The sequence below is a fragment of the Oryzias melastigma genome, linkage group LG18, assembly GCF_002922805.2.
Source record: "Oryzias melastigma strain HK-1 linkage group LG18, ASM292280v2, whole genome shotgun sequence".
NCBI classification, from domain to species: Eukaryota; Metazoa; Chordata; class Actinopteri; order Beloniformes; family Adrianichthyidae; genus Oryzias; species Oryzias melastigma.
Window position 1 is genome coordinate 25,168,388 of NC_050529.1, and position 16,186 is coordinate 25,184,573.

Here is a 16,186-nt window from a genome sequence, read left to right on the forward strand (position 1 = left end):
TTAACAATTGTTTATATTTTGAAGCCCAATGAGGCAAATCTCTTTGTGATTTTGGGCTATATAAATAAAATTGAATTGAATTGAATGTTAGAAACTCTAGAACAGGATTTTCATCAGAGGTGACTTTAAGCTTCCATGTATGTATAGTACGTGTGGATGCTGCTCTGCATCTTACCAGTAAGGAGTTCCAATGAAAGACTTCCTTTTGGCCACAGAGGCACTGATTTCTACAGCCACTCCAAAATCAGCTGGACACAAAACACAATTTTGATGAATCTGTTTGTGTCTCTTCTCACAGCATGAGTGTGTGTTCACACACTAACCCAGTTTCACGTCTCCTCTCTCTGTTAGAAGGATGTTGGCCCCCTGGAGGACACAGATACGTCCAGGTTAATCCACGCCACAACAGAACAGAACACTGAAATAAACCACATTACACACTAATATGTATTTAGATACCTTTATGTCTCTATGCATCTTTCCTGTTTCGTGCAGGTGATGCAAACCCTGGAACAAAACAGGAAGAATGGGATTCAGGAGAGCAGCAGATCATGTATTCCTTCCCAGTAAAATTACTTTTTCCATAAACAATCCCTTTCCCCAAAGATGAAATGACTCCCTAATTGTTAGAAGTTAGAACAGAGAACATGACCCTTTTAGTTTGCTGTTATACCCAGGATTAAAAAGAAGTTCTGCTCACGTCCAACTACTGCATTCTTTAAGCTTCTTTATCTGGATTTAAGTAGAGATCTAACTAAGATAAATCTCTTGTGGAATCAAGGACATTTATGTTGAAAGTATTCCAGTGCTAAACACGTCTTTGCTTCTCTGTGGTTACTAAATAAATCACTATAAGAATAGATTGATATGTTTGTGTTATCCTAAAGACTTCTTACCTGAAGGGTTTCCCTGCACATAAAAGCGATCTGCTTCTCCTTTAAAGGGCCTGTAACTGCAAAGAACAGAGCTTTATGAAACCTTTGCCAACCCTGGAGGAAAAGTCTTTTCTTCATGCTGCCGTTTACCACGTACCATAGCAGCTCACAGAAATGATAGCACATTTGTGCGCCGACGTGGTGTTCGTTTTTCACCCAAAAAAGCATTTTTAATCATATGATAACAAAATAATAACAACATGCAGCAGAAAAAGCTTAAATCCACTGTGGAGCATTGAGGTGGGAGGTGAAAATGTGACATAATAGTGAGGATGTACCAGGAACAAGAAAGTTCTTCAGCTTTTGTACTGACCAAATGAACGTGTATGAGGCTGAAGACGTGTCATCACATCTTTAACATGCTTAAAATATCACACAAATCCTGATAAAGATGTACTTTTAGTAAGTCTAATGTCTGAATCCCCCCTAACTACTAAAGAACTATACAGTGCGGGACTATATAGTTCTCTGGATATTAAAGGTAATTCAGACACGATGCTCACTACTTCTCATTATTTTTTCCAAACGCTGGGTATGACGTCATCGACTTCACCAAGTCAAAATCATATCAATATGAATATTTCATGACGTTTATTTATGACTCCACTGTGTTCTGATGGTGAAAATGAGGATGGTTTATTAAAGAAATACATTTAAACATGTTTTTTTGTTCGACCGCAATGCATTGTGGTCTATATCCGCTAATCTATTGAGCATCGATGCACGCTAGTTTTTCTGGGAAAGTGCACTCGATTTTGGAATTAGTAGATTCAGACAGCTCTAGGAGAGGGTATTCGGACATAACTTGTGTCAGGGGTCGGCAAACTACGGCCAAGTGGGCCCCATATAGCTTAAAAGTGGGCAAAAAATATGGGCCCCAACTGGGTCTGTCTGCAGTTTCTGTGGTGGTCCCAGCTGTGCCCACATCGACTTATGTGGGGTCCGGCAAAGCTAATTTGGCATTAAGCTATTATTTTAGACAGCTATCAGCTTCAGTGTTTTCAGCTATCAATTTCAGCATCTTCAGTTGTCATACATTTATTTGAATTAAGATTAAAGATGAATTTTTTTGTTCAGATTATATGTTATTTCTGTCTCTCATGAGGTAGATCCCCAAAATACACCATGCATCTGCTCCTGGTCCGGCCCTTCTGTCACATTTTAGAACCTTTTGTGACCCACAAAGTTTGTCCACCGCTGGTCTAGATCAACACAATTATGCACCAGAGTCTCCACAGTTCGAGAAACTCTATCAGCTCAGATATATTTATTCTATTTAAATCAATGTTTAACAATATTTTAACCTGATTCTCACAGGAGTAAAATGAGCTCCACTTAAATAATTCAGTTATTTGATTGAGGATACCCTGGTAAATGTCCTGAAGGGAGCCTCCACCGCAGTACTCCATGCAGATCCAGAGCTTGGTGTTCCTGTAGAAACACACCGCTGCTGTTTAGAATGAGTTCAGTCAGAACATGACACGAGTTCATCAACTATTACAAATCAGTGCAGTCAAATTCTTCTTCCTCGCCTTTAGTCGCCATAGCGATTCACCTCATCACCTCTGGAAAGGAGAAGGTTAGACGGACCACCCACCCTCATGTCCCCCTTCACCACATCCACGCTTCCCGATGCAATGACATGAATGGTGAATACATGCTGTGTCAAAAGCATCCATGGGAAAAGGAGCTACACATCATCCCAGAAGATGAGCCTCTTTAAGGGACATGCTGGAACACAGCACCTGTGGTAGCTGCCGAAGTAAGCCACGATGTTTTTGTGCTTGCACTCCTTCATCATGGTGATCTCCTGCTGGATGGACGTGATGTCATCACCTGAGGACACAGAAAAGTCCAGGTTTACTCTCAGCTGGCCAAAACTCTGTTCTAACCAAGTCAAGACCTCAAAAGGAGATAAAGAGGAAGTTCTAGCATGTCAAGCATTTCCTTCCTTGATCATCAAGGGTGTGATCAGATTAGAAATGAATGAAGGAGAACTGATGAAGGTATTGTGTCCTTCACATAGACTCTGTGGGACAGCAGGACTCCAGAAACTCTGTCCAGGTCAGGGGTCTGCAACCTGTGGCTCCAGATCCACATGTGGCTCTTTTATCTCCATGGTGGCTCCTTAACCAAACATAAAATAAGTCATGGAGACTGCTGATCCAGTCATGTCGACCACCAGAGTCAGCAGCTCCCCCTAAACAAAACTACCTAAAGAAAATAAATATACAAAGCCTGAAAACTAAGACTACCAAGGTCCAAACTAAAATAACAAAACCCAGAAGAGTAAGACTGCTGAAGACAAAGAGGAGAAAGAACAAAAAAAAAGAAAAGGAAAGAGGAATTTTGAGAGATGCTAGGTTCTTTTTATATTTTTGCTTTTGTTTGTGCCAAAAAATAGACATAATTTATATTTATTATTAAAAAACAGAAGATCATAAATCCAAATATCTTTATGACAGAAATGAGACTATACGGCTCCTTCTAGGAGCCCAAATGGCTCTTTTACTGTTGAAGGTTACGACCCCTGGCTGTGGTCAACAGAAACACAACAGTAAAGAAGCTGTCAACAGCTGCTGACTTCTCTCTCTTTGAAGGCTGAAGGATGGACCTTTGTGAGTGTCTGTTTTAAGTGTGCTGTGTTAGAGGACAAGCACACCTGGATCCAGCTTCACAATCTTGATAGCTGCCAGTTCAGACGTCTTGATGTTGCGGGCCTGAAAAGGGAAAACAAAATGATTTAGAAAAACAGAAACTGTTTGAACTACTCGGATCAAGGTTGAACTCCACTTGTCAGGATGTGTTTGAAGGCATTTCAGTTTTGCACAAGCAGATCCTTTACTGCTTTCTGCCCTAAAAATGGCGTGTTTAATAGCAGTTTCTTCTTTGTTGTGCAGACACATTACCAACTCAAACCAGAGTCACAGATCTGCACATCAGGGTTTGCATCGACACTGAGCTTGTCTGTAAGTTTTTCCACATAAAAGCTGAGTTTGGTCAGTAATGTTCATCCCAATGCGTTCGGGATCCTCTTCCTGCTGGAAGATCGGACATATTTCATCCTCAATGCTCTCACTGATGGAAGGAAAAGCAGCTCCAAATTATGATGCTTCCACCACCATGCATGTTATTGGGAGCATTCATCCCCTCCAAAGCCGGCGGGTGACATTTCTACCAAAGAGTTTTATCTTCATCTGACGACTAAACCTTCCCCCAGTCCTCCTCTGGGTCACCCAGATGGTTTCTGGAGAGCTTCAGACGGGTCTGGAGGTTCTGGTGTATGGAGGGGACTTCTGAAGCACAGCAGGGTTTGAATGAATGATGACACTGTGTTACTATAGTAACGTTTGTGGTCTGTGGTCCCAGCTCTCTTCAAGTCACTGACCTGTTTCTTGTGTAGTTCTGGGCTGTTTCTCTAAATCACCTGTCAGAGTCAAGGCCCGGGGGCCAGATCCGGCCCTCTGGGTAATTCTATCCGGCCCTCCAGATCATTTTATTTTATTGTTATTAATGACCCGATGTTATCTTGCGCTTATTTCTAACTTGTATAATTTTGACAAAATATATTTTTATGGATAGTAAAATATTGAAAGTTATTTAAGGTTTAAATTGATTTATCCTGGAATAATATTCCTGTTCGGGCCGTGACCTAAGGTGTGTTTTAGATTTTGGCTCCTTGTGCGATTGAGTTAGACTCTCCTGATCAACCTGTCACCTGAACTGAAGAGACCTGCTTACACTGATCACCTGTGGAAATGATACTAGGGGAGTTTTTCTGCACAGGGAAACTTTACCGTGTGGATGAGGGAAGGGGTGGAGCCACGTACTGTCAAATCCTAAGTGAGAACCTCCTCCCCTCTGTCAGGAGGGTAAAAATAGGTCATTACCCAAAACATTCAGCCAAGACAACCTGGCTGAAGAAGAAGCAGCTGGAGGTCATGGAGTGGTCCAGCCGGGACCTACTGGACCTCAGTCCTATAAAAAACGTCTGGAGAGCTGAAGCTCAGAGCTACTAAAGCTACAGCCACCAAATCTGAATGATTTAATAATCATTTGTAAAGAAAAATGGAACAAAATTCATCCTAATATGTGCAGAAATCATTTTTTTCTTGATTTTCTTCGTGATTTTCTATCTCGCCATTCGAATTAACCCTCCATTATGTCGACAAACTGTCAATCTCTTTTTACATGGGCGAACCCACAAAATCAGTAAGAGATCTGATACTTGTTTCCTCCACTGTAGAGCGGTACTGGTGGGTGTTTGAGGACAGCAGTACAATGGCCCAGCATCCTTGACTCTTCCTGATGACATCAGTCTGTGGCTTTCACAGATGCTCTGACGTCAGACCGTCGCTCTTCCCTCCAAACCGACTCGGCTAACGAGTGAAAACAAACTGAAATCAGCTATTTGCCTCCACACAACTCAAGGCAGTGCTCACTTCCTGTTTTCTTTCCTGTTCCACTTCAGCATTTCCTGTGACTACAGCGATAGTAATGTCTCTCAGAGTTTTTCCACTGCCAGCCTAGCATGAATTCTCAGTCAGATCACAGGAAGCAGAAGCTCCATAACATTTAACAGATAGAAAAAAAAACAATCTTTAGAAAATCCAGTTTTTATGACACAAACTTGAATGAAAGAGTAACACTGACTTTAATGAAAAAATAAAAGCAAATGCTTGTGTAACTTTGTCAAAACATTGATATTAAAATGGATTTTTGTTAGAACTTTGACACAATAGTTATAATAATATAGGAATTTTACATTTCAAAATGCAGCAGATCAGAACATAAATAACCGTTTGGTCCACATACAAACTTTTGAAATCTTTGACATTCAGGCTGTCTGAAGTGAAAGACCTGCTGGTTCTCAGAGATTATAGGAAACATGGTTGAAGCAAGCAATGAGATTCATCACCAGAGGTGACATGCTAGCTTGTTGCGTACGCAAAGTCAGACGCCATATTGGAATGGTATCGATGTCTGTTTACTGCTGTGTTACAATTGTACAAACAGATCTGGAAAAACTAGAATGTGACTTTTAGCTGTCAGCTGATAAAGGAGAACTTCTAGAAAACATTTGAACAAGATCTGAGTGAGTTTACTCTCAACAATGAACGTTTAGCCTGATCTTGTAGTCTATTCAGAGTCACCAGCTTTAGACTTCTCACTGTTTCCATGTCTTCTGGCAGGACCATCGATCTTTATGTTTATGGAGGATGATGGTGGTATTTGTATGTGTCACATTAGTGCCTGAGTCCTTCTGATCGAGGCTGGGTGGATCCACTTGTAGAACGGGAGCCTCCAGCCCAGCGTTGCCGCTCTCGCCGGGCGAATTTATCTTTTAATCAGTCATGAGTAGGGACTCATGACATTACCTGGTTCAGGTGTGTCCAGCCAATAAGAACATGCCAGAACAGGGTATATTGGAAAACATGCAGGAAGGTGGCCCTCCAGGACCAGGGTTCCCTACCCCTGTGCTGAACCATGTCTCATTGTTTTTATACCATTCCAATATGGCGTCGCTCTTTATGTATCTTGGACAAAAATAAAAAGCCCTTGTCATCTCTAGCGATTAATCTCATTGGGTGCAGGTCATACATGACTGAAACAAAGCGGTTTCTCATTAAGTGTGTTTGAGATGACCAAGGCGGACCCAGCGCTGTGCATGCTGGTTAGTTTCTGTCACCGACGTCAAATGTGCGCCGTCAAGAGGTATCGCGAGAAAAGGGCGGGGTCAAGGCGCCTTCCTAAGCCAGCGCAACCAGAAAATAGGTCCTGTGCTGGCTTCAAGCTGCCTTGAGAACTACAAAACAATGCATTGTGGGAAAGCGGTGCATTGTTTTACTCTTTCTGGAAGGTAGTGAATCACTGATGGAAAAAAATAAACAAGATTTGAAATAATCTGGGGTTGTGTGTTTTATTGTTGTCTTTAAAATTAACTTTAATTTCTATTTTATCTGTTTATTTGGGACAGAGCTCATGAAATTCATCCAGTGGCTATTTTTTATCTGTTTTAAACTGAAATACTTTAAAAATAATATAAAAGACACAACAGCACAAATCATACTAGGAAGCGTGGCATATTAACTTTCAGACAATGTTAAGGACAACCCCCAACTCCTTGTTCTCGTACAGTCTCGTCGTTCGCCTTCATCTCAGGCGCCTTTCTCCGCCCCCTCCTGCAGCAGCTTAGTCTCGTCGACGATGCAGGCGAGGCGCCTGGGGATCTCAGACACACCTATTGTGTGAATTCTGTAAAGCATTTAGCTTTTAGCATTTAGCAGTTTAGCTAAAATTTCAGTTAGATGCTGGCTGTTCGGCTAATTTAGGCTTTTAAAAAGTTTTTTAGGCTATCTTGGAGTTTAGCTAATATTTCATCTACACACTAGCTTTTTTGGCTAATTTATGCCTCCCCTACCCCCCCTTTTTAGGCTATTATGACTATTACCTAATTTTTTCACTTGCTATAAAACTCTGTTTTAAGCTATTTCCTTCAACGTTTTTAACCATCAATTTCAGCATCTTCAATCAATCAATCAATCAAACTTTACTTGTTGAGCGGTTTTCATGTACTTCTGTACAGCCCAAAGTGCTTTAGAAGTTAAAAACAAGTTAAAAAGAAAAACATATTTCAGCAAAAAACCACAAGACAGAAATCAGCAACATCCACCTCATTAGGACAAGAACAGCATTATGTTAGAAACAAATGAAATCAAAACATGAATTAATCTTAGGTTAAAACCAAGACTAGTCACATCATTAAAACAACAAAATAGTAAAACAATTTAAACTCTAGAAGGTTTAAAGTGAGTCATTAAAAGCTTTACTAAAAATGTGCTTCAGCTATCAGCACTAGCATCTTCAGTGGCCACATTCAGCTTACAGCATTCACACTAGCAATATTTGAGATAATGCTAAATATCTAGTTTAAACTGTCTTTTCGGTTCTTCTCAAATTTTTTCTGTTTATTTCTGATTTTCCCAGGAGGATCGTCTGGGACAAGTGGTAAAATTCTGCTCTCATTCTGGTCTACAGTGCATGCTATCAATCTGGACCACTCACTGAAAAACACATCTACAAACCCAAACCTGCAATATCACGTCATTCCGAAGAGCACCCTTTAGGAGGAAGCCCTTAACAAGAACGTATGCTCTTAACAAAAGAGTTTCACCAAAGGTTTTATAAGAAACGTGGCATCTTCCTTTCCAAAAACAGACTTTATTTAAACAGAGTGGCTGCTTGGCAAACAGAATTACATAGACACCGCACTACCAAAGGGTTTTTTTAACTCCCAGTGGTAAAACAGAAGTTAGCAGACAGCCCACAGTCACGTGTCAACAAGTTTCACCCTCAACTCTTGCAGATCTGCAAAGCAGAAGCCAGCTGCAGCAGAAGTAGGAGGCCATAATGTGTCATTGTGTGTTACTGTACACAGCTGACTCCAGCTTCAACATGTTCAAATGTTAGAGCCACACAAAGATGCTCCACATGCTCACAGTCAGCTGATCACATCTGTCTTTTCACTCCTCACAGACTGAAAATGATGCTTCAAAATGACTAAATACCACAAAATGCTGTTTTCCTCTTTAAATAAAGACACATTCAAACAAATTCAGACAGCAATTCAAAAGAAATAAGAATCATTCCAGGATTGGTGTGTAAAATTACATTTTTAATACAATCAGTGGACTTTAAGAAAAATAAAAGAAGTTTTAAATTATTCAAAGGATTGAACCAAATCGACCATTTAGCACCAGTTTGTTTCAATCATTTTCCTAATTTTTAAAGGTTTATAAAAAAAGAGTCTCATCTATCCAACCATAAAAACACAACTTTTAAAAAAGCCTTTTTAACTTTATAATTTTCATTAAAAAGCTGAAAAATGATGGGGGAATTGATATTTAGGACATCACATCGGCACAAGATGTCTACTAAAGTATGTCTACTCGACATCTCAGACGACTCTACTAGAAGTCTACCATAGTGTTCTGAAAGAAATCTGCTTACAGAGGTCTCTTAAACCTGTAGCCATCTAATCTTCTATATCTATATCTTCAGAACTCACTAAATCCCTTCTGGGGTCACAGGGTTGCTGGAGCCTACCCAACTACTGTTAGGCAAAAGCGGGGACAAATCTGGACAGGTCACTAATCTGTTACAGGAACACAAAATCACAAACACTCACATACACTTAGTTACTCCTGCCACAAACCATTATTTTAATAGTCGACTGATCACCGATTAGTCGACCAATCAAGTCATGAGCAAACTGGATGTAAAACACACATCTTAACCATCATCAGCTTTAAACTAACTAAAAACTAGATATATAGCATTACCTGTGATAATACTAGTGTGAATGCTGGAAGCTGAATTTGGCTGCTGAAGATGCTGAAATTGATAGCTAAAAACACTGAAGTTAATAGCTGAAAATGCTGAAGCTGATAGCTGAAAATACTGAAGTTAAAGTTAATAGCTGAAAATGCTGAAGCTGATAGCTGAAAACACTGAAGTTAATAGCTGAAAACGCTGAAGCTGATAGCTGAAAATACTGAAGTTAATAGCTGAAAACGCTGAAGCTGATAGCTGAAAATACTGAAGCTGATAGCTGAAAACACTGAAGCTGATAGCCAGTTAAAATATTAGTTAAATGCCAAATTAGCCAAAAAACAAAAAAAAAATCCAAAGTTAGCCAAAACAGCTAGCATGTATCTTAAATATTAGCTAACCTCCAAATTAGCCTGTAAAGTGAAAAAAAAAAACTTAAAACTAGCCAAAACAGCTAGCATGTAGCTGAAATATTAACTCCAAAATAGCCTAAAAAAACGTAATATGTGCCAAAATAGTCCAAAAAGCTATCAGAATGTCATTATAACTCTCAACTTGACTATTAATCGTGGCAGCCCTACACCTAGGGACAGTTTAGACGCACCGATGAACCCATGCAGCGTGGCTCTGAACTGCAAGAGGAAGCAGGAGAGGACATGGGAACTCCACACAGGAAGAACCCCGATGAGATTTGAATCAGGGTCTTCTTGCTGTGAGGTAAGAGTGCTAACCACTGCACCACTGTGCAACCCTCAAGTCTACAATGAGTTTTATTAGAGATTTTGTTCACAGACAACAAGTAATCAAAATCTTACACTCCAAGAAGAAGCAAACATTTCTATTGACATCTACCTTGAAGGGTCTCAGGAACTTCAAAACAACAATCCAACATTTAAATGTGCAACTTCATGTGTGATCAGTGTATTCTCTAAGAAGAATCACAACAGCAACAATCCTACAAACCAAAACCCAACTTAGGATATTTTAAACACAAAAATCCCCTAAAATAATAATGCAGATTAGCAAGAGAAACAGGATGCAGCCATCTTTCTAAATATATAATCCTTCAGCAAGTCTGCTTCAAACAGGCATTTGACCAAAGTGATCTGTTATTAGTCACCATCAGATCATCTTGATCCTTGTGGATCTTGTTGTGCACATCTTCACACTGCTGTCCTCCATTGTGTTATTAAAGCACACAAAACAATCTTAAATGGACCTTCTACATTATTCTTTGTTTTTTAATGATTCCATTTAATTAACCCAAACCCTTCTCAAGAAAATGGCGGCTTGTTGGCAACGTGCGAGGTTCAATAAGCTGAGAACCCTCTGCCGGAGATCCAAACGCAATAGAGTTCAATGAATCGATGTCTGTTAGATGTATAGTTCATATCTACAGCTGTAAACATCGACACAGCTGTGATGGAGAGAAGAGCCAATGAGTTATATAACACTAGAGATGACATGCAGGCTTTTTATTATCGTCCAAGATACGTAAAGAGTGACGCCATATTGGAATGGTATAAAAACAATGAGACATGGTTCAGCAACCAGTAAAATGAGCATAAAATAATTCATTTTGGTCCGATTTTAAAAAGGAAAAAACTCTGATCATCAGAAAAATAATTCCAGGTCACGGTAATAATGTTTTTGTCAACAATGTTTACAAAGTACAACTAATGAACGACATTTCAAACTCCTTTATAAATATGTAGGTTATTATATAGGAAACCCAATGTATACCTGATGCATGGTTGGGATTTTATTCTAATCTACACACAGACTTACATTTACACAAGCTGTTAGACTCCTCGGTCTGTGTGTATAAACAGATCTGCGGGTAGCTGACATCGCCGTAGACCGCTAGTGCCCGTTATATATGGACCGGTCCACGCCCGGATCAGCGCAACACGGTCTGATCCGGCTGTGAACAGTGCAGCCCGGTCGACATTTTTGTTTTTCCAGTTCTGTTTGTAACACAGCAGTAAACAACATCTATACCATTCCGATATGGCGGCCAACTTTGCATACGCAACAAGCTAGCATGTCATCTGTAGTGATATCTAACTCATTGAGTAGGGGTGCCACGATTGGTCGACTAATCGACGACCAATAGACTAAAGATAGTTGACGACTAATTTAATTTAGTTTTTAGTCTAATTTAATTAGTCGTTACTTTATATTATATGGAGTCAGAGTGTAGTAAAGTTGAAATACAATGGTATTCTGCTAGATTTTTGGATCGTTTTGGCATTTATTAAAGTTTTTTAGGCTAATTTGGAGTTTAGCTAATGTTTCAGCTACATGCTAGCTGTTTAGGCTAACTTATTCTTTTTTCAGTTTTTTATGCTAATTTGGTATTTAACTAATATTTTAACTGGATAACAGCTATAGTGTTTTTAGCTATTAGCTTCAGCGTTTTTCGGCTATTGTTTCAGCATCTTCAACTATCAGTACTAGCATCTTCGGTGGCCAAGTTCAGCTTACAGCATTCACAGTAGTATTATCACAGGTAATGCTGTATATATATATGTAGTTCACTTTCGGCTTATCCCTTTCAGGGTCGCCACAGCGTAACAGCACCCACTGTTTCACATCAGTTTTTACGCCGGATGCCCTTCCTGACACAACCCTGTACTTGAGGGGCACAGGGACCCAGTTAGGCAGCAGGTCAAGGGTCTTGACTAAGGACCCAATCTGGGTGGAGATCAGTGGACAACCCTGGGAATCGAACCCAGGGCTCCTGTGTGTCAGCCCTTCACCTAGCCCACTGAGTCACCCAGCCGCCATAATGCTATCTATCTATCTATATATATAGTTTATACCCATTTTAAAGCTATTGATGTTCAGTTGTGTGTTTTACATCCAGTTTGCTCATAACACAATTAGTCGACTAATCTGAAAAAATAATCTGTGATTAATCGACTATTAAAATAATGGTTTGTGGCAGCACTAATTGAGAGATCTAATAGATGTTTCTGTGACCAGTGGGATGGCCCTCTAATGCTAAACATGTTTCCCAACCACATCAGAGTACCCAAACCACTACACTTGGTCCTGTTTATCATTTAAAAACACATTAGAGATCTGAATATTTCATTTAAGTTCCTCCACATTTGATGAAACTCAGCTGGCGCTATAATAACAGCTTGAGTTTTATAATTAAAGTGTTTTCTTTATGTTGTGTGCAAACATCAACTCTTTTACCTCCATTACTAGTTTACTTAATATCAACAAGACTAAAGACTTATCTGTCCTGACATTGGATACGGGCTGTCTGCAGATGAAGAATGGTCAAACCTTCACACAAAATATCAAGGTTGTAGATCGCTCAGTGAGCCCGTAGAGAGAAAATCTTCATGTCCATTTTTGTTCAGGTCCTGCTGCAGCGACAGGTCGTAGTGAACACTGATACAACACGTAAGGATAAGTACTGGTGAAATCCAGGCGTGTCATTCAGATTTCTCATTTGTTTAACACCCCAGGAGTGAGGAGCCTGTTAGTGCTGTTCACAGGAAACACGTGCACTCCTTGTGCAGAGCCTGACTGGTAGAAAGTAGACAGTCAGGTTTTAGTTTGTGTGGACATCCTACTGGCGTCCATACCATGTGTGCAGATTTCACGAATGGTCAGGACGGAGCACGTTTTCATAAAAAAAAAGTCATTAAAATAAGAAAAAGTTCAGCGCGCTGTCTTGTGGGGTCCAGATGACCCACTTTTATTGTAAACATGCCTCGGATAGCACCGGGGTTAAAAACGAGTCAAACTCTCTTTTCGTCTTCCATGAAAACATCCAGACATATGAAGTCAGGAGCATTGATGGAGTCCATGACAGGAGAACTCTGATTGACACCGCTGCCATCTGCAAACCACAGAGCATAACTGAAACGCATCACTTCCGTCAGCACGCCGCGGGGCTGATGGGAAAACGCTCATCAAACGACCATGACTGATCCACAGCAGGTGCTCCTCAGCAGTGAGGCGACTGCTGTTGGTCATGATAAAGCTTCAGAACTGCTGTCATTGTGGGTCTGAATGTTGACACCAGGATTGATGCTTCTGAGAAGAGAAACGGTTCAGTCTTCTGATTCATGGCTGATGTCATCACCATTATAGATGAGAGGAAACTGGACGACAGTGTCAATAAACTGACTATCTTCTTTCTTGTGTGTCAGAACTTGAGCTGTAGAGCCATAGAAGATTTAGCAGTACTTTTAAATCACAGCAGACAGCAGTCAGAACAGTTCTTCTCTCTGATGGTTGGTGTTCTCTATGCCCTCTTAGACCACATGTGTCAAAGTCAAGGCCCGGGGGCCGGATCTGGCCCTCTGGGTAATTCTATCCGGCCCTCCAGATCATTTATTTTATTGTTATTAATGACCTGATGTTATCTTAAACTTATTTCTAATGTGTATAATTTTGACAAAATATATTTTAATGGAGAGTAACATATTGAAAGTTATTTAAGGTTTAAGTTGATTTATTCTGGAATAATATTCCTGACTTTTTAACATTCATAGTTATGTTAAAAAGTAATGGTACTTTGGGTAACAAAGTGTGTTTTGGATTCGGGCCCCATGTGTGATTGAGTTTGACACCCCTGGGTAAACAAACCCTGCTCTGCTACAGGACTCGGTCTGTGATATTCTATAACCGATCCATCATAACACAACTGAAAAGGATCAAATAATGATTGGTTTTACAGGTTTTACTCTATAAGCAGCTGTCTGTGGACGGAAATGATGTCTGAAAATGTGAAAATGAAAGAATTGAAACAATGCACATTGTTGCCGCGCTTCTGCAGGATGAACTGGGCGCTGGTGAGCGAACAGAACAGGATGTCTGCATCCTGACTGCTGCATGGACTCCAGAGGTATGCAGGTCTGCCGGTTCTCTGGCTGTGATTCTCTCTGAGATCGCAGGAGAACCTTTAGTCTGTTTATTTGAAAATGATCCGGCACTCCTGCTAAAAGTTCGAGGAAATAGAGACGTGCACGTTTTGAAACAGTTTTATTCCCAAACTTAGAACTCTAAGACGAAAGTCTTTACTCTGCTGTTCTCTAAACACTTTCCATTTGCAGCTCGATGAACTAAAGCCCTCCTGACCGCCTGACTTCATCCCAACAGGTGGAGCTGCCGGCGCGAGCGCCAGCGCGAGCGCGCGACACTCACCTTGAACACATCCCCGTAAGTGCCGCTCCCGAGTCTGTGAATCAGCTCGTAGTCCTCCAGCGGGTCCAGGAACGACACCCCGATCGTGTCCATGTCGGAAGCACTCGGGAAGCTCCGGAGCGTCTACTCGCGCATCGCACCGACAGAGCAGAGATCCAGGCTAACGGATGCGGCTCACTGCGGCTGGCTGAGGAAGGCGCGCGGGCAGGCAGCTCTGTGTGACAGCCCATGTGCACAGTGCGCATGAGCAACGACCTGCTGCCGCCGCCGCTGCTGCTGCTGCAGCTGCTGGCTCTGAGGGCCACGCGTCAAAGAAAAGCTTTTGGTCAACAAGTAGATTTCATCTGCAGCATCCTGCGGCAGCTCACGCACGAGGGCAGATTCAGAGATCCCCAGAGCTGTCAGAGATCCCCAGAGCTGTCAGGGATCCCCAGAGCTGTCAGGGATCCCCAGAGCTGTCAGGGATCCCCAGAGCTGTCACAGATCCCAGAGCTGTCACAGATCCCCAGAGCTGTCACAGATCACAGAGCTGTCAGTGACCCTACAGACTTTCTGAATCTGTTTCCAGTTTCTCCAACACTTTCTCTCCACTCATGACCAGCTCAGATTCTTTACTCAGGAACAAAAGCAACTGACAATGATATTATGTTTCTATAGACCTGTAACACCTCCAACCAATCACACTGCAGATGAAAAATACAATCCAGTAGTGATGTTTCTTAGAGCTTTGTCCAAACTGAACAGGATGTTGGGATCCATCACCTGTAGGTATCTAAGGGTCAGTGCGTCTATCACAGTGATGGTAAAAAGTCAAAACATCCAAACTCATCGGTTGCTTTAAACTTTATGTCTGGGTAGAGAATTAAAATGTTACTTGATAATAAACATTCTGTTTTAGTTATATGACATCTCACATGGGGCTGCACGGTGGCGCAGTGGTTAGCGCTCTCGCCTCACAGCGAGAAGGCCCTGGTTCAAATCCCGGCTGGGACCTTTCTGTGTGGAGTTTGCATGTTCTCCCCGTGCATGCGTGGGTTTTCACCGGGGACTCCGGCTTCCTCCCACCGTCCAAAAACATGCTTCATAGGTTAATTGGTTACTCTAAATTGCCCCTAGGTGTGAATGTGAGAGTGAATGTGTGTGTGATTGAGGCCCTGTGACAGACTGGAGACCTGTCCAGGGTGAACCCCGCCTTCGCCCATCAGTAGCCGGGATAGGCTCCGGCACCCCCACGACCCCGAAAGGGAAGAAGCGGTTGAGAAAATGGATGGACATCTGACATGAATACTGTAATAGAATCCTCTGATAATCAATCAGCACTTCATAATTATTAATTATCTTAGCGTGGACTGAAAAAGTATTAACTTTAAATACACAAGAAGCAGATTATGCAACTATGTAAGAAAAATGTTAATTTAGTAGAATGGGAGTGTGGTTATAGAAATGTGCTCCTTTCTATCAAGCAAATGATTAGTCTGTATAAGTTGGATTGACTTCCACGTGTAGTGTATTAATATTTGATATTGAGTCCTGAACCGGATATTGATTATTCATGTAGAGAAAATGGTGGAGTCGGGGTGGGATTATATAAGTTCGCTTCCTCCCACTCCCTTTCAAGTGATCTACTTGTGATTCAATGTGATGTTATTTTTTTCATGTATTATGACCTGATTGCTTGAAGTAAACCATTTTATTCATTCATTCATAAGTGCAAATATGTCCATTTATGATTAGGAGCTATTATAATG

The 16,186-nt window shown here is 41.1% G+C and overlaps 1 protein-coding gene and 1 long non-coding RNA gene across 2 annotated transcripts in view; one reads left to right on the forward strand and one right to left on the reverse strand.

Moving 5' to 3' along the window:
* Positions 1-14,676, reverse strand: part of map4k2 (mitogen-activated protein kinase kinase kinase kinase 2) — a 41,587-nt gene extending 26,911 nt beyond the window's left edge. The window contains exons 1-8 of the mRNA XM_024287959.2: positions 14,439-14,676; positions 3,598-3,655; positions 2,681-2,771; positions 2,302-2,366; positions 897-952; positions 460-507; positions 324-366; positions 176-248 (exon numbers count right to left, since the gene is read on the reverse strand). Of these exons, the coding sequence (XP_024143727.1) occupies positions 176-248; positions 324-366; positions 460-507; positions 897-952; positions 2,302-2,366; positions 2,681-2,771; positions 3,598-3,655; positions 14,439-14,531 (527 nt within the window). The 5' untranslated portion in view covers positions 14,532-14,676. The remainder of the gene's footprint in view (positions 1-175; positions 249-323; positions 367-459; positions 508-896; positions 953-2,301; positions 2,367-2,680; positions 2,772-3,597; positions 3,656-14,438) is intronic.
* On the forward strand, positions 243-860 carry LOC112155917. The gene is made up of 2 exons (XR_002920880.1): positions 243-389; positions 496-860. It is a non-coding gene; the product is annotated as an uncharacterized LOC112155917 (long non-coding RNA).
* Positions 14,677-16,186: the final 1,510 nt, after the last annotated feature.